Here is a 22,539-nt window from a genome sequence, read left to right as displayed (position 1 = left end):
ACCGTACGAGTGTGGGATGTACAGACGGGCGAGTGCCAATGTACGCTCAAGGGGCACTCTGGCTGGGTTAGAGACGTGGTGTTCTCGCCCGATGGGTCGCGCGTGGCGTCAGGCTCTGACGACGAGACCGTACGAGTGTGGGATGTACAGACGGGCGAGTGCCAACGTACGCTCGAGGGGCACTCTAGCCTAGTCAATAACGTGGTGTTCTCGCCCGATGGGTCGCGTGTGGCGTCAGGCTCCGACGACAAGACCGTACGAGTGTGGGATGTACAGACGGGCGAGTGCCAACATACGCTCGAGGGGCACTCTGACTGGGTTAGAGACGTGGTGTTCTCGCCCGATGGGTCGCGCGTTGTGTCAGGCTCTGATGACAATACGGTGCGAGTGTGGGATCTGCAGACGGGCGCTGCGATGCTGTGCTATCAAACGGATACCTACAGTAATCATGTTGAGTTCAGCGACAGTGGTTCGAATATCTTGATCAATGGGCAAGTCGTCACTATTCCTCGAAATTCACCACCAGCTACTGTCGCAGCGCTATCATCTAGCTCTAACTCGGTATCCGATGGCGAGTTGAGAATCATTGGTGACTGGATCATGTGGACTTCGCGCAGGATATTGTGGCTACCTCCCGAGTATCGTCCCGGATCGTGGGTAAGTAAAAGCGATTCTTTGATTATAGGGAGCAGTAGTGGTCGTGTCATTTTTGTGGATCGCAACCGAGTCGCCCTGTAAATGAGAGAAAATGATACAATACAGAATACTACATTCTCATAATATTTTCTAATAACTTTATTGAGAAGAGGTCTGGAGAATTCGTTTCTTATATTTTATAGTAACTTTCGACTAGAAGCTTCTTCCACAGTTTCTCCCAACGCAATATTGTCGAAGTAAGCCGTCACGCGATCTGAAAGAGGCGAAAGCAGAGTTTGACAGAAAGACTATCAGTTGGGCTTGACTCGCGAGCCTACTCACGGCTGCACGTTAGAGCAATAAACCAATTACTTGTTTCCAGGTAGAAACCGGTTTTGCAAGACACTATATGCAGTGCTTCTCCTTATTCACGAACGTGATCTGCGAAGGTGCATCATGGACCTCGGTTGAAATGAGTTGATCGGCAGCCCCAACTGCGTTATGAAGGATATTTTACAATTATCCGACGGTTCATTGTACCCTTGGAAATATCCCGCGAATCAAACAAGTCAAGCGAGGAACAGGCTTTCCGACTCGGCCATACTCCTGGGCTGCATTCAGGCGAACAAGGTCATTGACTACATGCCATCGGCTCTGACACCATGGTTGATGTACCCTTCCTCCCTTCGAGATATGGACTTACACGGGGTCCTGTCCGGCATTGGCCGCCCATGGAAGAGGAGAAGCCATCTCGTAGCTCCTTGTGTCAAAAACTCACTATATTCCCCAGGTTGAGAGGCAAAACTTGATCCGTTGTATCTCGCTACGTGGCAACCTCCAAAAGAATTGGAGATAGAGACAGTCATATCTTGGTAACACAGCTATGGCTCCCCCCGAACATGATCGCGTGCTCTGGTACGAGCATCCGGCAAAGATATGGACGGAGGCACTCCCAATTGGCACGGGCCGATTAGGGGCGATGATCAAAGGCGGCTTGGACGTGGACAGACTGTGGATGAACGAAGATTCCGTCTGGTACGGAGGCCCGCAGAATCGGGTCAACCCTTTGGCCAAAGACAGCCTGCCCGAGGTCCGCAGACTGCTGGATCTCAACCAGGTGCAAGAAGCGCAAGAACTGCTCAAGAGAACTTTCACGGCACTGCCTTCGAGCCTCCGGCACTATTCGCCTCTTGGCGATGTCTATATGACCTTTGGACACGGCACTCCTAGCGACGACAAGAAGGATTTCAGTGGAATTCCGGATCAGACGAAGCGAGCTGTCAGGCCCGCAGCTGAGAGCTATATTCGTCGTCTGGATCTGACAACTGCCATTGCAAGTGCAAGATATACATTTGAAGGAGTTGAATATCTGCGCGAGTATTTTGCAAGCACAGCAGACGAAGTGGTTGCTGTACGGATCTCCTGCAACCGCACGGATTCTCTTCGATTCCAGGTCCGAGTCAACCGTGGCAGCAACGACAACCCAATGTTGGAGCGGAATTGTCTTTACGACAGCCTCGAGAATATTCCAAGCGGCCTTCTCTTGAAGGCCAATTTGGGAGGCCCGACTGCCGTGTGGGCTGCAATGGGAGTTAAAGTCGTGATCGAACAAGGTAAAGGCCAGTGTCTTCTGGGCGAGGAACTGGATGTCACAGGAGACTCGGTCCTGATCCTCATCGCCGGCGAAACCACCTTCAGAAACAAGGACGCTGGCCAGGCCGTTATTGATCGACTTGAAGCAGCAGCAAAGTATTCGTGGCGGGAATTGCAGGATAGGCACGTACAGCGCTATTCATCGCTCTACTCAAGGGTCTCGCTTCGCATCGGCGAAGACAATTCTAAGTTGAGAACTCTTCCCACAGACAAGAGACTTGCTCGCGTCAAATCTGGCGAAGTTGACAACGACCTAGCGGCATTGATGTTCTCCTTTGGGCGATACCTCCTCATTGCATCTTCGCTCTCCGGCCTACCCGCAAACCTCCAGGGGATATGGAACTACAGCCATCAGCCAATCTGGGGTTCCAAATATACGATCAATATCAACATTCAAATGAACTACTGGCTCGCCGAAGTCGCCAATCTGTCAGAGTGTCACCTGGTGCTCTTCAATCACATCCAGCGCATGGCTGAACGCGGCAAGCAAGTGGCACAAGACATGTACGGGTGTAGGGGGTTTGTTGCGCATCACAACACCGACATATGGGGCGACTGTTCTCCTCAGGACCGCTACGTCCCAGCTACGTACTGGGTGCTCGGGGGAGCTTGGTTATGTACCCATCTCTGGGAGCACTACCTGTACACTCATGACCAGGAATTTTTGAAATGGGCCTACCCCCTGCTCCAAGAGGCGGCGTTGTTCTTTGAGGATTTCCTCATTGAGAGAAACGGTGTCCTGGTGGTATCACCAACAGTTTCGGCCGAAAACTCCTACATCATCCCGGGCACCAGGGATATCGGTGCAGTCTGTGTGGGTGCAACATGGGACTCTCAGATCTTGTACGAGCTCTTCACCGGCTGTGCTGAAGCGAGTAAGATCCTCGGGCAGCCCGCGGATAGATACGTCAAAGTTCTGTCCCAGCTGCCTCAACCCAAGATTGGGAAACACGGTGAACTTCTCGAATGGATGGAAGAGGTGGAGGAGGTGGAGCCTGGCCATCGGCATATCTCGCATGCCTTCGGCCTATATCCCGGTCGCAGTCTCCTGTCGGATGAGCACAAATCCGCTGTCAGAGTCACCTTGAAACGACGGCTGGCCGGCGGCGGTGGGCACACTGGCTGGAGTGCCGCATGGATTCTGGCACTATATGCTCGTCTAAGAGAGCCAGAGCAAGCGCAGGCAATCATCCAGAAGTTCCTGCAACACTCCACCCTCCCCAACCTCTTTGGCGATCACCCACCATTCCAGATCGACGGAAATTTTGGTATTGCGGCAGGAATCGCGGAGATGTTGATTCAAAGCCATGAAGAAGGCTATGTGGACCTCCTCCCTTGTCTCCCACACGAGTGGGAGGACGTTGGCCGTGCCACTGGACTGTGTGCCCGAGGCGGAATATCGGTGGATATAGAGTGGAAGAAGGGAAAACTGGTGTCTGCTCGTTTCGTTGGAAAGCGCAAGGTGCAATTTGTCGCACGTATCGATCCCAAGAGATTAGAGGGTGGATCGGGTCATGCTACTGTCCAGCTGGATGCTGGCGACAGTAAGATCCTCACAGGATCCTGGCAAGGCTAGATCGGTCCGACATCTCTGGCAGACTGGCTCCACTTGAGCCTGTTGCAAGAACGGGGGTGATGGGTTCGAACTCGGAAGGAGATCAAAGAATAAAGATCAAAAGGGGGAAATTTACCAACAGAGGCTATATCCTCGCATATGACCTCACATAAGTCAAGCAAGAGCATCATCAAGCTATCATTGCAAGGCTATCACACCACCAATCATACGCAATACGGAGAGCACAAGTCTCCATTGCCGCGTCTCCACCAATGCTAATCCTGGTAATTGGCCCTGGTCTAACTGCTTTAGACTAGCTCGCCCCAGCGCTGAGGAAGTGCGGGGATCCCGCTTCAGTAGTGAAATCCGGAGTTGCCGCGCGGCCGTCTAGAACGCTTTCCTTGGCCCTCGGAAACCCCGCTGCCTTCTCTTTAAAACCCCGCCTGCTGCCCCTACTTCCATCCTTTCGCGCAATAAAACAAAAATAGTGGACAAGGCTCGAAATTCCACAACGACGAAAAGTGACATTGCCCTAATCTTGTGTCCAGACTCAAGATGCCCGCTGGCTCAGGGAGTTCCAAGAGCAAGTCTCATACCTGTGAAGACTGCGGCCAAGTCTTGTCTCGACAAGATCACCTGGAACGACATCGCCTAACCGCTCACTCAGAGCGTGGTGCATTCGACTCGGCCTGCACAGCATGTGGTAGAAGGTTTTCTAGGAGGTCAGTCAACGTTGCGGTGGTTGTTTTCGGCTGGGACTGACGTACCAAGGGATGTGCTTGTACGGCATTACCGCGTTCTGCACGGAATCCATTGCGAGCCTCGACCGAAAGGGCGACCAAGGAAGACATCCAAACAAGCACCAAACAAAGCGTACTTGACTTACACCTTTTGCATCTCCCATCGACTGACTCTGTAAAGATCTGCCCTTTCAGCCGATTCTGGGGCTCAGCCCAGCGTCGAATCCAGCAACAACTTCCCGCAGGAAAGGACTGCCTCCGAGCGCAGTCAAATTGCTTCGGAACAGGCGTCTGAGCTACCTTCCCAGATCGCCAGCGACACTCTCGACACACAATGGGAAATGCTTTTGAATGCAACAACGTCAGAACTGCACAATGCTGGCGGTGTAGCTCCAATCTCTGATCGCAATAACAACCGGTTGAATTTCTCCAATACTTTTCAACAAGATTCGGACCTTTTGAACTCATATCCTGGAGCCCAGCCGTTGTTTGATAATGGTTTCTACCCTTTTAACGGTAAGCATGCGGGTTGACGGTCCGTCTTTCGTCCTCCCTCCGGGAATGAACTGACGAAAGGTAGATTTCGACTGTAATTTCTCCCTTCTCAGTTGGATGAACTCTGAAACTCTGGCAAATACCTATAGCATGCCTGCAGACCTGAACATTCCCGATGTTCCAATGCAAGGCTTGGAGGATCCGAACAGGGCTGCGAGGATCCAGCAGACAACACCTGACAATATTAAAGCGTTGAATAACAATGTCATGGGGACTAATACTCAAGTCGACCTTTCGCTCGACAAGGGAGACTCGGTGGCATCATTTCCGAATATAAACACTTCAGCATTACCAACTCCGTCCGCATCCCACGATCCAAGTGCAAGCTCTCCTCTAGAAGAGGCTCCAGACTCTGTCTCGGTGGAGAGAGACACCAACACCTGGCCGTATGAATATCAAGCTGAAGGAGAGGAAGGAAGGATCACTTTCCCAGTTCTAAATCCCGAGGATCTCCGAAGCGCACAAAAGTACCACAGCGTCAGCGGCACCAGCTCTCCACGGAAGAACTTCCAGCTTCTCGGTACGTTCGGCAAACTAGACGATAAAAAGCTTTCAAGCATCATCCAGCTTCTGAGTCTACCTCTTGTACGAGTACCCTGGCAGGAGGATGTCGATTTGCTACGGTCACTACCCGGCCCTGACATTCTTCACCACTTCACGGATTTATACTTTCTCCATTTTCATGATGTGAGTTGAAAGTAGTGTCTGCCACGTGTCCCTTTTTCCCTTGCTGATAAATTTATGTTAGCTCTGGCCTATAATTCATAGGCCAACATTCAAGATATCCGACGCACCCACGATTCTGGTGCTGACAATGGCATGCGTGAGTTTTCCATTTCGGCCACGATTGTTGAGGTATCGGATATGGTTCTCAAGGCTGATACATGTCTACAGATTGGGGCGTGCTATTCTGGTCTCGATCGGTCTATTGAGTTCGCCGACACGCTTGCCGAGCTTTGCAGGCGCACGTCTGCTTGGATGGTCAGCTCCACCCCCTCAGCTTCGTGTGAGGGCGATTAACTTATGTTGATTTAGGGCGAGCATGACCCCCGATTCTTGCGATCTCCGTCTTATGGAGTATCACTCTTGCTGCAACATCTCCATGCTATGGGCTCAGGCTCGCGACGTCTTTTCGAGATGACTGATGCTTCTCGTTCGCGCCTCATCAGCATCGCGCGGCAAATGAATTGCGCCGGATTGCATGCCTCGCGCAACGACGCGGATTCCTCTGAGCGAGACACGTTTCAAACTTGGCTTGAGTGGGTGAGCAAAGAACAAATTAAGAGATTGGGATGGTTTTTATTTGTGAGTCTGCCTTATATTAATCCACTTTGTGTCTTTGTCAATTTTCATGATAAGTCAGGGAGGTCTGCAAAACCAGAGCTAACAAAGCCCCAAACCATAGGAGTTTGACTGTCTCTACTCCGCCTTTTCAAAGCAGAATCCGTGCACAAAGCTTGAAGAATTACCACCAGAGTTTCCTTGCGAACAGCTACACTGGGATGCGCCAACTGCATTTTCTTGGGCAGCCTGTCCATTTCAAACCGCTCCGCGAGGACCTCCAACCATGCAAACCATCAATAATTTCCTAGAGAAACCCAGCCCATCAATCATCAGCTCACTTGATAATATCGGAAAACGGTTGTTGATCCGATGCCTCGGCCAGCAGCTGTACGCTTGCCAAGAGCAGATGGACTCGAAACTGTACCAGATCCTCTGGCGGGACAACAACGGGCTGGAAGTCAGTCGTGCTGTTCGGTCTCAACTTTCCAGAGCCATCATTTCCGTGTACGAATTCAGTTGGGCCGATCATCCACGTCGCTACACCCTCCGCCATGCTCTTCGCATCGGTGTCGCCGGGCACTATAGCCACATCTTTGGTGCTGGAAAGATTGTGGACCTGGTCACTCGCGTCGCACGCAAACGGGCTTCAGGTCTTGACATGTCAAGACTGCCCAATAACACAGGGTTTGCGTCAAGCTCTACCAATAAAGCTACAGCAGTGGACGAAACCGCAGCAATAGCCGCATTTGGGGAAGAGCCAGAGATCATCAGGGAGATAATGTGGCATGCCTCACAGGTGTGTTACCTTCAGCGCCGCCACCCTTTCAACTCACCTCTCGAGCCTCTCTCGGTATTTCTGGCGGGGATCACCCTTTGGGCGACCTGCAAATACTTTTGCCCTCATCAAGCATCAATGCGCGTGGGACCCTCGATCCAGTTGGACGAGCCGTCCTTCTGCAGCTCTCAACGTGCCAGCCAGGCAGTCAAAGACTGGATAAAGAACGGCGGCAAGACTTTCCTAGAAGGTGTGGGTGATGTGCAAGATCCGGAAGCGCCCAGTCGAGTGCTTCAGCTCAGCGTGGATATGACTCGACGACTTAAAGTCTGGCAAATGGCTTCAAATGTGTCGGAAATCTTCGTCCGCCTCTTGCAAAGCGAGGAGCAGGAAGCTGCTCAACGCCACGAAACCAGCACATTTCAGCCACAATGCATGCAGAACTAGAGCAAACATCTGTCTGCGCTCGCTCCCATGTCAAATGATCACGAATCCTCGTCTCTGGGACTTTTACGATATGTTTCTCCTTCGATGTTTCGAAGTAATGTACCAACAAGTTAGAGAAAGGTTGTCCGGGATTGAAGCCATTCTTTCTCTCGATGGGACAAACCGAACGTGAAATAACTATGACCAGTACATGCAGGGGACAGTTGCTAGGCCGTCTTGCAAGGGCATGCTTTTCTCCGTTAAAATAGGAAACATGGCGTCTTCGGCCAGTAGTAGGCTTGGCCCCTACAAGTTTATCCGACGACCAATTGAAGAATTTTCATCCTAGATACGGTCCCTTCCTCGCAACAACTCGACTATTTCGCAGCACTTCCTTTTCTCTCGGTCTCTAATAGAGCAATGGTGTCGTCGTAGATCAGATCCATCTTACTCATTGTGGAACCGGGCCCTGATGGGAGGGGGCTATCCACCAATACCCTCCTAGTGGTGCTCTTCAACCTCTCCAGAACTGTGCCACCTTCATACTCGGCGTTCTCGACGAGCATGAGCATGGTCTCCGCCAGTTCTTCTGGAGTGGCAAAAACATCTGCGTCCGAAATGGCCTTCATTTTCTCAGGGTTGTTGCTCCACAACGGCGTCATGACCATGCCTGGGGCGACCGCGACCACTTTGATTCCAAACTCCTGGTGGAGAGGTGCTAGGGACCGCGTGAACGCGGAAACGGCAGCCTTCGCAGTAGAATACAGTGGCTGATTGAAGAGAGCATATTGAGCGGCCAGTGAAGAGATGTTGAGTATCACTCCCACCGTCTCGTTGGATTTTCTGCCTTTGGATCTCGTGATTTGATCCCGGATGGCCATCCGCGTGCCCTTGACGAGGCCCTGTACGTTGATGTCGATCGATTTGTAGCTCTCGGATTCCGTGTCCTTCCAGAAACTCGACCAGTCCTGTGCCAATCAGCATTAGTAATGGTCTCTCACCTCTGGCACTTGGCAGAAGGGACAAGAGCGAACCGGTTCAAAGACACCTGCGCCGTTGCATAGCACATCGATGGGACCCAGCTCGGACTTTGCGAAAGCAAACAGTCTCTCCAGATCCTTCCAGTTTGATACGTCCGTCTTGTGAAAGAGCACCTTGGTTGCTTTAGTCCCTTGCTGGAAATCTTTGAACGCTGGAGTCTCCTGGACATCGGCGACAACGACGTGTGCCCCATTACTGGCTAGCAATTTTGCAAATGCCAGGTTGATGCCTGCCCAGTTCGATAGCCGTCAGCGATTCGGAGACCTGGCCACAGGATGGCCTTGACAGAGCATTCGCATACCTGAACTTGCACCCGTCACAATTGCATTCTTTCCACGCACGGGGAACGACATTCTGTCTGGTCTTGTGAGATAACCTGTACTCCTGCTGTCAGATCTGGTCCCATCTACGCAATGGACTTGTTGAGCGACATGGCCTTAAAGTAAAGGCTAACGACGACGTTCTCGGGATATTGGTGTGCAGTTTCTCCACAGCCCAGATGCGCGTTGCGGGGGTTTTGATGAGGTTTGTGGGGAAAGGTCAAGTAGAATCTGTTGCCACTACAAAGTCCTTCCCTGATAACTGTTGAGAGAAAACACGCATTGAATTTGTGACCCGTTCATCCGCTGGCTTAGAAATGCAAAGACGCTTTCCTGCGAAGGTCCCTTGTTACTGTAGGGGGATTTGGATTGTTCAGGATAGTCTTAGCCCTTGTATGACGTGGTATACGAGGTACTCGGTTCTTGTACTAACGAGCTAGCAAGAGCGCATATTTTCGCAAGGCTAGTGTTTTGTGCCTTTTACTTGCTAGCGATAAGCCTAGTTGGCTTGTCATCACTCTTTTGGCATAGCTTTGTGAGAAAATGTCGAGTCTTAGAACACACTGACGGGTGCACAACATCGAGCGTGTTTAGCATGCAAAGGTATTTCAGGCACGTCCAAGTCTTGCCTCAATGCATACTGCGGTATTATCAAGCGGCTCATGTTCCTAGGCTACAATTTCGATGGCTTCCACCTCGGTGGCCTCTTTTCCTTGAACGCGGCCAATCCTTCACTCGAATTTTCACCTGCCATCATCTTCTCGTAGAACCTCTCATGAGTGTTTTGAAAGGCTCTTTCAACGCTGGGTGTCTCCCATGCCTCTCTCAATGCTGACCTCGTGATGATCATTGCGTCTGGCGATACCGCAGCGATCTCTCGTGCGATATTGATCGCCTCTTCGATAAGCGTCTCTGGTTTCTTCGCAATTCGGTTGACGAGATTATGCTGCAGTGCTTGCTCTGCAGTGATGGACCGTCCGCTGAGTGCCATTTCGCTGGCGACGTGAAGCCCCGCTGTCCGAATCAAACGAGGAAGACCTCCTCCGTAGGCGTACAGTCCGACTTTAGCTTCAGGAAGACCAAACTGCGCATTTCTGGTGGCAATAACCACATCACTGTCCACGCGTTAGGGATGTTCGACTCTTCCAACCATTTTCCGTGGATCATTCCGAGACGCACCAATTGAGGGCAATTTCCCACCCTCCACCCAATGCATAGCCGTTGACTGCGGCCACAACTGGCTTCTTCCCTTCCCTCCTGCTGAGCCCAGCAAATCCAGAGGCTGGGTGATTATATTTATACGGTTCAGCTTTCCATGAGTCGTCGCCAGACTTCTTAACCCGCTGCATCTCGATCAGATCCGAACCGACACAAAAGGCCCGATTCCCAGCACCTGTGACAATGGCAACACGTAACGACGGCTCGTTATCAAACCACTTGAACAAGGCATCCATCTGCCAATGAAGGGCGTATGGGATTGAATTCATCTGACGCGGACGGTTGATCGTTGCGAGCATAATATGAGCTTCTGGAAAAGTTACGTCGCAGCCATCGCATTTTGGAGGCGGCGATTCAAATGCTTCAAGGAAACCCATCGTGGTCGCAGTAACTGTAGCTTCAGTGAATGTCGATTTGCTCTCATCGAAGACGACAGGTTTTCGATAAATGAAAGACCGTAGCTCTAGATATTCGGAGTTCTCTACCGTTCCGGCTGGGCGGGGGTTATACTTCACCACAGCTAATGTGCTGAGTGCGGCCGAGGTGCGCCTGGCCAGGGTGCCAGGATTTCCCCGCCTCGAAAAGACAGCCGTGCAACATGTTTATTTTCCTTCCGAGATAGTCGAAATCAAAATATCTTTCCGTACGGGAACAGGCGGCGGGAAATCTACGGAGACACAAGTCATCCGACTCTGTTCAATTTAACAGGGCCCCGTTTGCAGATTTGGGACTTTCATCCACGTCCTTAGAGATTCCTCGCAAACAACGAATTATTCTCTATCCAAGCTCCTTCTAACTGGAGAACTATACAACGCTCTATAATCTAGCGCTCAGTGGAGATGGAGAGACATCCCTAACCAGCAGTTTCTCCACCTCGTAAAATGGTAGATATTGCATCAACACTGCCTTCTCCTCCGCGGGGCATGTCAACTTCGCTATTCCTGCGCCTCCTTCGGAAAGGACCTTTTTCAACGGTATCTCCAGCTTTTTATTGTTGGTATTGTAGGGAATCTCCCGCACCCAGAACATAAATTGAGGCACATGGCGGCGACTAAGATCCCTGGCAATTTGAGCGCGGATTTCCCTCTCCAATGAGACCGTGTTCGAGCCTTTTGCTGCTTTGAGAAACAAGAACACACGCTCACTTTCGTCCCAAGCTCTTTGCTGGCCAACGCAGATTGAGTCCACCACTCTGTCACGGAATTTCTGGTCGATGATGGAATATATTTCTCCGCTGCCGAAGCGTACGCCTGACGGGTTTAACACGCCATCGCTGCGACCAAGGATCACCCAGCCTTTAGTCTCTGGGTTCATCCTGATAAAGTCTCCGTGCCTCCAGACTCCCGGAAACGTTGAGAAGTATGAGTCGGTGTATCTTTTCTTGCCAGGGTCATTCCAAAACTTGACGGGCATATTGGGAAACGGCTTTTTGCACACAAGTTCTCCACTCTCGCCATGTTTCGCAGGCTTGCCATCTGGAGTGAAAATGTCGACGTCCGCCCCAAGCTCTTTGACCGTCATCTCACCTGCGTACCCTGGCATACCGATATGGCCCGCCAGGAAGTTGCCACAGAGCTCAGTACCACCAGAGAATGACATTTGGCATACGGGGCCAAATGCTTCTGCGAGCCACTTTGACTGAGGCTCAGTCAAGATTGCCCCAGCAGACAAGATGCACTTGAGGTTTTTGACGTAAGGCCTGGGGTTGACACCGGCTTTCTGGAGTTCGGAAAAGTATCTGGGGCCAGCACCCCAAGCCGTCACCCCTTGCCCCAGCACTGCTGCAAGTTGTTTCTCCGGGGTTGGATAGAATGGGGACCCGTCGTACAGGACGACAGTAGTTCCGCAAAACATTGCCGATATCATGATATTCCACAGCACCCAGCCAATCCCTGCATAGTGGTAGTGTACGTCATCGGGACCGAAGTTTTTGTGAAGGAGACTCTCTTTCTTTCCATTGACAACCAAGCCTCCGTGAGAATGGACTATGCCTTTCGGAGTGCCCGTGGTGCCCGAAGAGAATGCGATCAAAAGTGGTTGGCTGAAAGGTACTTGATCGAAGTGAAGGGGCCTCCCGGTCCCACGCTGTCGAAAGTCGTCCAAAGGAACCCATCCGTCAGGGAGAGTTCCAGAAATGCAGATGACCTGTGCGTCTGCTTCCTTCTCGATCATTGAGAACACCTTCATAATTCTGGGGGAGATGTTGTGTCTCTTTCCGTTGTATTGGTAGGATGTCTCTGCAAACACGATCTTTGGGCGGACCTGGCCCATTCTATCAAGCAACACTCTCTCTCCTGCGTCCGTTGCGAATGCAGAAACTATTGCTCCGACAGATGCTGTAGCCAAGAAGATTGCAAGAGACTCTGGTGAGCTGCCTCCGATAATGCAAACAACGTCTCCTGTTGAGATATTCGATGCTCTCATGGCATCTGATAATTTCCGGACACTTTCATTCAGCTCCTTCCAGGTAACCTCCCGCGGGGAATCCAAGTTTTCTTCGCTGAGATATCGTATGGCCACACCTGCATCTGACCTGCAGAGCAGATTTTCCGCATAATTGAGACGTGCATCCTCAAAGAATGTGGGAAACTGATCAATCCTGAGTGATTCGTCGACGGCTTTGGTAGGGTGTACGGAGGCTTTGACGTCCAGAAATCTCCACAATGCCATCCAGAAGTCGTTTGGCCTTTCAACTGAAAATCGATGGAGATCATGATAGTCTCGTAGCGAAAGACTAAGCTCAGAATTTATTCTCTTCCGGAAGATGTCGAAATTGGTTTCCAATTCAGGAGGGGGAAGATAAACCAATTCGGGCGCCATCACTAGTTTTCGGGAGCGTTGTTGAAGGGGTGCTTTGATATCGATAATCCAGTTCTCTGAAAGACAATAAAGATTCAAATACTTGGTGATAAAGCATGGAGTGAAAGGAGTAGTAATGTTAGAGCTTATAGCCAGACCCTTCGACGTAGGTTACCCGCGCATCTAACGCCACGCCTGGCGTTCAATATCTACATACTGCGATGTATGAGTTGATTCTCGATCTTGACTCTCCATTGCGAAACCCCGCGGTGCATTACCACACAGATTGGCCAGTGCACCGAGATCTTTGCCACCAGAGTTGGGCACTCCGTTTCCGCGTGAGATAGAGTGGGAGAATTATCGTCCCCATAGTAACGGCAAGATAGGTCCTAGGCATAGCATATGGTAAATGGATATCGGCTCTGAAACCTGAGGCTTCGTACCTATGGAAGAAATTAATCCCCACCACAACCCACAGCATGTAATTCAATGTAGTGCACATAGGAACGCAAAGTAACGCATGATCTCGTGGATCCATTATGCAACGTCCAGGCCAATAAGCGCGTTAGCGCCATGGGACTGTGTGTTGTGAGATCTATCTGGACTTTATAATTGTTTGAACTTCGCAGAGACATTCGGCGAGGCTCTAACTGCCTTGCGTAGAGCTAAAGGTTGAGAACGATGGCAACACTTGGACTAGATCTGGCATCGAAGAGGCTGCGGAAACGTACCGACTACGGCTACCATCTAGACTATCGATTGCGCTGGTAAGTGATTGCATCAGTTTACACCCTCATGGTCACAACTCATCGGTACCAGGAACGACAACGATATTTTCGGTCATATGAACAATCCCAACTATGGAGTGTTGGCCGATAGTATCATCAATGAATACATGATCAAGGAATGCGGGTATACAGTGAACAAGCACGAGCAAGCCGCAATCATTGCCAACACCTACTTTGACTATTTCGGATCCGTCAGCTATCCAGACGTGCTCGACTGCGGGTTGCGGATTGTCAAGCTGGGCAAATCGAGCGTCATGTACGAAGTGGGGGTTTTCCGACGAGGTGAGGAGGACATCAAAGCTGTGGGAGGCTCGACACACGTCTTTGTCACACAAACCGATGGGCATCTGGGAAAGCCTGCCAAGGGTGGCATGCCGGAAGAGATGAGACAAGGCTATGAGAGGTTGATCAACATGTCCAATTCGCGTTCAACTCTCTAGCGCTGCCTATGGGTTACGACTCTGCGGAGTATTTTCTGGTCGCACCCACTTAGCCCTTCTCGATGTGAGATAGACAACAATGTGCGTACCTTGCAGGTGACAAAACCCCCTGCAACAAATTCTTGGTCATGCCACTGGACACTTGAGAAGTTACCAAACATTGTCAAAAACTCCAACTCTCCATCCTTGAGCCTTAACTTCCCCGCTTCAAATCGTGCCGAAAACCCCCAGCGCCGTTCCTATTAAACCCCACTGGCGCAAGGCTGAAGTCCCCTATTCGACTACGACTTGTGGGGAATTCCAGCCAATCGTATCTCTTGAGAGCCTTGTCTGGACCGATGGCGAATATTCATTTCAGTGTGGTTTAAAGAAAAGGGGGGATGCCTGTGGCAGTTTGAGACACGACATTGCTCTTGACTTCTCTACACTTTGCTTTTTCGTCTTGTTCGTTTGAGAGACAGTTGTTCAATCTCTCGTATCGTCGCTTGTTCAGGAAAATGGGCTCGATTAACCCTACCAAGTCATACGATGTTGTTGTCGTTGGTGCTGGCTTCAGCGGCATGTGGCACCTCTATCATCTGAGAAAAGAGAGATTCTCGGCCCATGTGTTCGAAGCGGGCTCTGACTATGGCGGGACTTGGTACTGGAACTGCTACCCAGGCGCGAGAGTCGATACAGAAATTCCTGTTTATCAGTTCACCGAGAAGACCTCAGTGGATGATTGGAACTGGACTCAACGATACCCCGGACGGGATGAGATTCAGCAATATTTCCACCACGTCAGTCGCTTGTGGGACCTGGATCGCGATGTCACCTTCAATTCGCAAGTCACGTCATTGGAATGGGACCCACCCAACAAATCTTGGCTTGTTGAAATTGGGGGGTCGGGAGAGATCTTCCGCGCACAGCATATCATCATGGGTACGGGATTTGCAGCCAAACCGTATATTCCGCCTTACAAGAGCATCGAAGCTTTCCAAGGAGCCAAGACTCATTCGGCAAGATGGCCAATGGATGGTAGTCTCGATGTCAACGGGAAGCGCGTTGCTGTTATTGGAACGGGTGCCAGTGGAGTGCAACTTGTGCAAGCAATCAGCAAGGTTGCTTCTCATCTCACCGTTTTTCAGCGGACACCAAATATGGCTCTTCCAATGGGGCAGGACGAAATCAAGGAGGCCGACAATCAGAGGCTCAAGCAGAACTTTCAAAACATTACGCAGAAAATCAGCACAACTTATGCAGGCTTCCTTTACGATTTCGAGCCGTCAAACGGGAAAGACGCGACCGAAGAACAGAGAAATGAGCTCTGGGAGGGACTCTTCTACCGTGGTGGCCTACACTTCTGGCTTGGAAACTACTTGGATCTTTTCGAAGACCGAGAGGTTAATGCCGCAGCTTATCGCTTTTGGAGGAAGAAAGCGCTCGCCAGAATCACCAACGCCGAGGCGGCTAAGATACTCGCACCAGAAATACCCCCTCATCCCTTCGGTGCTAAGCGCGTCAGCCTCGAACAAGGATATTTCGAATGTTTCAATCGCGATAACGTCACTTTGATTGATGCGAGCAGAAATGGGAATCCCATCTCCGAGTTCACAGCTGAAGGTATTATCACAAAGGATGGTGTTGAGCACAAGTTTGACGTTGTCATCTTCGCAACTGGCTTTGACGCCATCACGGGATCTATGACCAAAATCAACATTCGTGGCAAGGAGGAATCTATCCGTGAGAAATGGGGTAAGGGAGTCTATACACACCTCGGAATGACCACCCATGGATTTCCGAACTTCTTCTTTGTCTATGGTCCACAAGCCCCTACAGCTTTTGCTACAGGCCCGGCGTGCACTGAATCTCAGGGTTCGTGGATAGTGGAATGTTTGAAGTTCCTCCGGAACGAGAACTTGAGGTCGATTGAGCCAACGAGAGAAGCGGAAACCCAGTGGCGGGAGCATGTGAATGATGTTACCGGTAAGAGTCTGTTAATTGAAGCGGATAGTTGGTATTTTGGAGGAAATATCCCGGGAAAGCCAAAGGAGGCACTCAACTACATGGCAGGACTGCCCGAATATAGAAGAAGGATCTGGGAGAGTGCAAAGTCAAGATATTCCGGTTTCATCCTGGAATAAGTCTGGCTGGAGCTGCCTCTGCCATCAAAAAGAAAGAATTGGTAACTTTGTATGGAGAACTTGCAAATGGTATTTTAGATCGCCATGAATGGAAGAGACTGAAGCATCTCGTTGTGTCAACTACAATCTAAGCTCTGGGTTCGAGAATGTCGCCCAACATAGGGTCATACAGTACCTTGCTGGACCTTGATTGTCTGTCTAGACTGAAAATGCAAAGCCACCTTGAAAACAGGTCTCAACAGCTTGAACAGCCTCGGCAACAATTTGCGAAACACGCAACATCCGCTCCTCCATCACTGTCACATAAGTGTACCTTTACAATCCCCACCAGATACCAAGACAATTCCCCGCATATTGTTTGGAGCAAGTATATTGGAGATTTCTTAATTTCAAGCAGCAGAACCCTCGACGACGAAGTCTTCCTCGGGCTCTTCACATTGATTGCTCACGTAGGCATTAAATTCTTTGTGCTACCAGGTCAAGCAACGAATCTCGGCCATTTCTGACTCCACGGCATAATCAAATCCATCAGCAAACTGTCAATCAAGGATCTTGGGCAGATTAATTCAGGGAAAAGTCATGGCTTCATTGCTCGATGGTGGCATCGCCTTCATAACGGGAGCCGGCTCTGGTAAGGCGACGTCTTTCGAATTCGTAATTGTCTCTCAACATCCTGGAGGCTAACTGGACAACTCTGTTCCAGGAATTGGCAGAGCCACAGGCAAACAGTTCGCGCACTACGGGGCCAAAGGTTTAGTGTTGACCGACATCAACGAAGCCGGGCTCAAACAGACCAAAGAGGAGATTCAAACGCAATACCCGACAGTCGAGATTGAAACGATACAAATGGACGTGACGAGCGAGTCGTCTATCATATCCGCCCATAAAGCAGCAGTCGAACGTTTCGGGCGTATTGACTATGCCGTCAACAACGCCGGAACTCCAGGTTTCATGATTGCCAGTGCGGAGTCGAGCTTCGATCAATTCAAGTTTGGAATCGACGTCAACCTGTTCGGTGTTTGGATGTGTCAACGCGAGCAATTAAAGCAAATGGAATCCCAGCAGCCTAATCAGAGGTACTATCCCACCCCTATCGACCATTTCATATGCCGTATCACGATACAAAAGATATCGCAAGCAGGTGTGACTAACAAATAGACCTTGGTCTCAGAGGCGCAAAAGGCTCGATTGTCAATCTCTCGTCTATCTATGGTCACACTTGCGGGAAGAACACGACATCTTACTGCGCTGCTAAGCATGCTGTCCTTGGGATGACGAGAAGTGTAAGACTACCACTATCTTCGGATCATTGTGCGGGATCTGCTGGAAAGACCTCTCACGAATATTTCAACTAACGAAGCGGATTTTCCAGGACGGAGCCAATTACGCTAAAAGCGGCATCCGGGTTAATGCAGTCTGTCCGGGATACACCGACACTCCTATGATCCGAATGCCCGGCGCTGGCTCTTCGGTGGGAATGGACGACTATGTCAAAGTTTGTCCCATGGGCCGTCTGGGAGAAGCACGAGAGGTGAGTCGGGAACTGGGAATGGAAACAACAATTTCCCTATGACGACCTGGGAAGCGGAGCAACCCCAGAACTGACGCTTATAGATTGCCGATGTCATTGTGTTTTTGTCGTCTCCCATGGCTAGCTACGTGACGGGGCAAGATATCCCCGTCGACGGGTACGTATTGGCACCTATATATGTGACGCTCGAAGTTGACTTTAATAGCGGATTCCTCATCGTTTGAACCGCTCTGGTGTAAAAGTAGATTCCTGATATCTCAATGCTTGAAAGCTAGGGGATAGATACTGGGAGGACTTGGCAGAATAGGAACATCACACGAAGATTACACAGATTGTGTGCTAAAACCAAAGCTCAGATCTTGCATAGTCAGCGCATCATATTGGCGACACCAATAAGAATCTCGAGAGAACAAGGTATGGGACTGAATTGACAGACGTGGGTTTCGCGGTTTATATAGTTCCTCTATATACGTCGCACGGCGTATGTCGAGCTCGGTGCTCGTTTCCACATCCAACAGAATGTTTCAACTCCGTGCTATATGTACTTTTGAGTATCGATCTTCATCCAAAGACCAGTCCCGTCTTGTCGTTGCTGATGTCGCAGACAAGAAATGCTTTGGAAAACATTCCGCCTGCGATGAGTCTCTTGTTGTAAGGATCGACCGCAGCCCCGGTCAAGACGCTCAACTGCGAGCCGTCATCCCAGAATAGCAACTCCGGAGCATACCCTTTTGATTTGTCCAGTCTGATCACTGCAGACTCGCACAGGGTGCCGTAGTCGAGGCCGCCAGGTCCAAAGCCACGTTTGAACAGGGTGACCAGGTTGGGGAAAACTATGGGCCAAGTATCAGCAGAGCATCTTGCAGTTTGACCGAGATGAAAGCGCCTCCAATACTGCGACTCCTCGTGGTTGAGATTCTCGTCTCGTCTCGGTTACTTACCTGGAACAACAATGTCTCCGTTGGTGGGAATTTCAGCTAGATTGTCCGGAGTGGCTCCGAGTCTCTGCCAGTGTTATCAGCGACGAATAACGGGATGTTGGCTCCTTTCCGTTGACGTACAACTTTTCTCTCCAGCACAAGTTCCTTTGTCTCCGGATCAACACTATATACGATTGTCGTACCCTCGTATAGGTCGTTGACTAGAAGAGTCTTGCCATCTTCCGTCAAGAGAATACCGTTCGCATACTGGAGGTTATCCGACACTTTTCGGCAAGTGGTCTTCGAGCCTGAGCCGTCACAATGAATGACCCAAGAAGCCCACCGGAAGGGCGCGTATTTGTCCTCAAGACTTCTCAAGAGGCCGTTGTAGTAGTAGTGGTCATTGGTGCTGAAGAATGATCTAGACACCAAATGTTCAGAACAGAGTCTGCCAGCATCCGGGAGACTTACAGAGGGCCAGAAGGGGTCACTGCATTTGGCGTTTTCAACTCAGGGTGACTGATGTCCTTGACAAACTCGAGCACGTTTGTGCCAAGCTTGTGCGAGAAAATGGTGATCGATTCACCTTTGCGGCCATGGTTCACGGCAAACAGGTGTATCTTTGAAGGCAATGGTTAGGGATAATGGGGGCATACTGGCATGATGATTTCCTACCTTCGAAGGATCGTCTTTGAACCTCCAAATATCGATCCCGTGAAGGACCAAGTCACCATCCCAGCCTTTCACTTCCAGTCTCGTGGTCTTGTTTCCCTGTTTGATATTCTGGTGAACAATCGTCCAATGCACCGGCTCTGTGACCCAAAACCCTGCCTTACCTTAATGTCATACTTCAAGAAATACTCGCGAAAGTCTTTACGTTTGGACGTCCAGTGGTTATTTATTGGTGGATAGAACTGAGACCGTCCTACTGGGTCCCCACAGGCTATACAGATGATAATCAGCACATTGCATAGGGTTGGGAGGTGCCAGCTCACCAAGAAATGCCGTGTTGGTCTCATGGTGGATTTTGACGTCTTCACAGGTTTGGCCAGCTTGGGACAGTCAGCAGGGTAATCGGCAGGGAGGACAAGATTCTTAATCGAGGGACTCCAGGCTCACAAGGATCTGTCCAGCAATGCTCATTGTTGAGACCCCCGTGACCAAGGTATCGGCTTTTGGCATCCCTGCTTTGAACGCGGCCAAAGTAACGGTCTAGCACTGTGGTAGGGCTCGCTAGCAAGAGCGCCAGAAGGAGAAATCCAAATCCACCAACCGCCGCCACCATCCAATTGCCCTTCCATCGCTGTGCAACAGTCGAGCTGCTGGAATTCGACATGATACTGATGGTGAATTGTTACTGGTGTTGAAATTGGTCACCTTGGTTGCACCCGCCGCATATACTATTAAGCCAGGCTTAGAAATGTGCACGGAGTATGGGAGAAGGAGAGAAAGAAGCCACTTTCTGCTACACCTAATACCACACCGAACTATTCATTGCAACACCTGTCAAAGTCTCCTACTGCATAAAGTGCACTTCGTCCGAGAGGGTCCTGTTGTGGTATCGCTTCGAAAAACTCCGCAGAGAATTGTGGAGATTCACTCCCTCGGTTGAGCATTTCCCCATATTCGCCCCACGACGCCTTCTTGCGGAGTCGGACCAACATGTTCGTTAGCACATAAAAGGTCGCGATGCATGCCCAGCTTGTCACAAGTTTCATTGACCAACTAGGAAAACAACCGCACGTCAGGTTTCCGAGAGCCAAACATGACATCCATCGAGTTTCCTCCCATCCCCGAAGGCCAATTCGAGCTATACGCCGACGTGAGTTTTGCCCGGGCGTCCTCTTTTAGCGTGACCGATCCTCGTTGACACAATGGGACAGCTTTACGCCAAAGAAGGTCGCGCGGATGACCTTGAGCGATACCTCCGGATTCTGGTTCGCCTGACCAAGTCGGAACCCGGGGTGCTCGAGTACGCCATTTCCCGCGACGACGAAAACCCCAACCACTTCCACGTCTTCGAACGCTACACCGGGAGAAAGGCGTTTGAGGAGCACGTCGCGGCGCAGGAGTTTGTGGACTTTGCCAACTCGGGGGCCCTGGCACAGCCCCCGAAACCAAAATTCCTCCACGCATTAAAGCCACTTTGAGCCAGGTGGTATGGATCGGTCATGGAACTGGCATTGCGGAAGGGCTGAAGTCGCCAAAGGCACCGAAGTAGAATTCAATGCCATTTTCGAGGCAGATGTGGAGCAAAGTTGTAGAACAATGACATTTCGTACACACCGAATACCAATTTGGCCATCTCGAGTGGAAAAGATCCGCTGACTTGCGGTTATATGGGTCGAATTGTACCACCTGCATCGTGCCTTTGAATCGAAGGCACATGGATGATCCATTTCTTTGCACCGAGTCGTGATTTCCACGCCGGCAGAAAGGAATCTTTGCTGCACAGAATGATCAATGCTCGAGCGGGGGTTTTACGTGTCCGTCCATGATGCACTGCACAGCCATCAAGCTAGCGCCTTTGCGCCCGTAGGCAAATGTCTGGTGCTCCAAAACAGAGCCATGAAAAAGCAGTGTCAAAATGCTTCAGACCCTCACACGGAATCCCCGCCATGATAAGAGACTGAGCGCTAGCGCATTCTGGGGAGAACGGAGTCCTGCTCAGAGGAACGTATCTCGAGCTCAGATTCCGCGGTACAGCCTCGAAAAAGATGGACACAGGAAAGTCCACTGAGAATTCCCACCTCCGTAACCCCAGAAGCCAACCCGCGAGTAGTCGTGGGGTGGACCATGTGTCGCAGTCGTGGGGAGGGACCCAGACCACGCTCTACTCCTGGGGGCAGCTGTGCGGAACCCGCGAGAATACTAACATCCCAATCAAAGCTTGTTTCGTAAGAGCTATTGAAGAATAGGGGGCAAGCGTTCGTTACTGTAGCCAATGGCAACCTCCAGCACCATATCAGCCTCCTGTTCGAGCTCTATACAGGTCCCACTAAACAGCTGCTTTCTGAGCGTTCCTCGTGGGGTTTCAGTGATACAATTTCGCGTAGCGATGATAGAATTTTGATCGTAGCACATCTTATATAATGCAACGACAACATGCGTTTCTCGAAGGCAAACTATTTGCTCCCAGCTTGCGATTAGGAGAGAGTTGTTGCATCCTGTTGCGAAGATGGCTCTCTCTGCTTCGATGCTTCGATTTCTGGTAAGAAACTTACCAGACCATTCCCGGCGCGAGACATTGACTGGCTTTCCAGATTGTGGTCTTCGTTGCCCTCGGCAGCGTGACCTATGGCTACTGTGCCAGCATCATCGGGACGACTCTCGGCCAGCCCTCCTTCATATCCTATTTTGAACTCGACACGCGACCAAACGCGAGCGACCTGATCGGAGCCACCAATGGACTCTTTCAAGTCGGCGGTCTCTTCGGGACGTTGTCTTGCATGAAGTCTGCCGACTGGCTGGGTCGCCGCAAAGCATTGTTTGTAGCGAGTATCGTTACTACCATTGGAGGAGCGTTGCAGGCAGGCAGCGTGCATATCGGCATGTACATTGTGGCCCGCTTGATAACTGGACTTGGGATTGGTGAGTTTGACTCGGACTATTTTTCTTAGTAAAAAAGTGATGGCCTTGCCCTCAAGAGTCCTAACATGCAACAGGGGCTCTCGTCACGCTCGTACCCCTCTACCAAAGCGAGGTCGCACCACCAAAAATCCGTGGGATGCTGGT

At 50.7% G+C, this 22,539-nt stretch overlaps 4 protein-coding genes across 4 annotated transcripts in view; all 4 read left to right on the top strand.

Moving 5' to 3' along the window:
• PV07_04931 (uncharacterized protein) overlaps nt 1-738 on the top strand; it is a gene marked incomplete at both ends in the record, with an annotated part of 4,977 nt that extends 4,239 nt beyond the window's left edge. Inside the window, one exon of the mRNA XM_016391788.1 lies at nt 25-738. Within this exon, the coding sequence (XP_016249307.1) occupies nt 25-738 (714 nt within the window). The remainder of the gene's footprint in view (nt 1-24) is intronic.
• Nucleotides 739-1,519: 781 nt separating this feature from the next.
• PV07_04930 (uncharacterized protein) lies at nt 1,520-3,865 on the top strand (the record flags this gene model as incomplete). The annotated part of the gene is made up of 1 exon (XM_016391787.1): nt 1,520-3,865. One exon carries the CDS (start codon nt 1,520-1,522, stop codon nt 3,863-3,865), a length of 2,346 nt encoding a protein of 781 aa, XP_016249306.1.
• Nucleotides 3,866-4,613: 748 nt separating this feature from the next.
• Nucleotides 4,614-7,760, top strand: PV07_04929 (uncharacterized protein). Its single transcript, XM_016391786.1, has 7 exons — nt 4,614-4,717; nt 4,766-5,100; nt 5,165-5,826; nt 5,888-5,962; nt 6,034-6,120; nt 6,175-6,444; nt 6,545-7,760. The coding sequence occupies exons 2-7, from the start codon at nt 4,926-4,928 to the stop codon at nt 7,643-7,645; spliced, it is 2,370 nt and encodes a 789-aa protein (XP_016249305.1). The 5' UTR covers nt 4,614-4,717; nt 4,766-4,925; the 3' UTR covers nt 7,646-7,760.
• A 6,967-nt stretch (nt 7,761-14,727) lies between these two features.
• On the top strand, nt 14,728-16,353 carry PV07_04928 (uncharacterized protein; the record flags this gene model as incomplete). The annotated part of the gene is made up of 1 exon (XM_016391785.1): nt 14,728-16,353. The coding sequence occupies one exon, from the start codon at nt 14,728-14,730 to the stop codon at nt 16,351-16,353; it is 1,626 nt and encodes a 541-aa protein (XP_016249304.1).
• Between the last annotated feature and the right edge of the window lie 6,186 nt (nt 16,354-22,539).

This window comes from Cladophialophora immunda, assembly GCF_000835495.1.
Source record: "Cladophialophora immunda strain CBS 83496 unplaced genomic scaffold supercont1.3, whole genome shotgun sequence".
In the NCBI taxonomy this organism is placed as follows: domain Eukaryota; kingdom Fungi; phylum Ascomycota; class Eurotiomycetes; order Chaetothyriales; family Herpotrichiellaceae; genus Cladophialophora; species Cladophialophora immunda.
The sequence above is the reverse complement of the archived record's forward strand: the minus strand, read 5'-3'. Positions and strand labels throughout refer to the sequence as shown.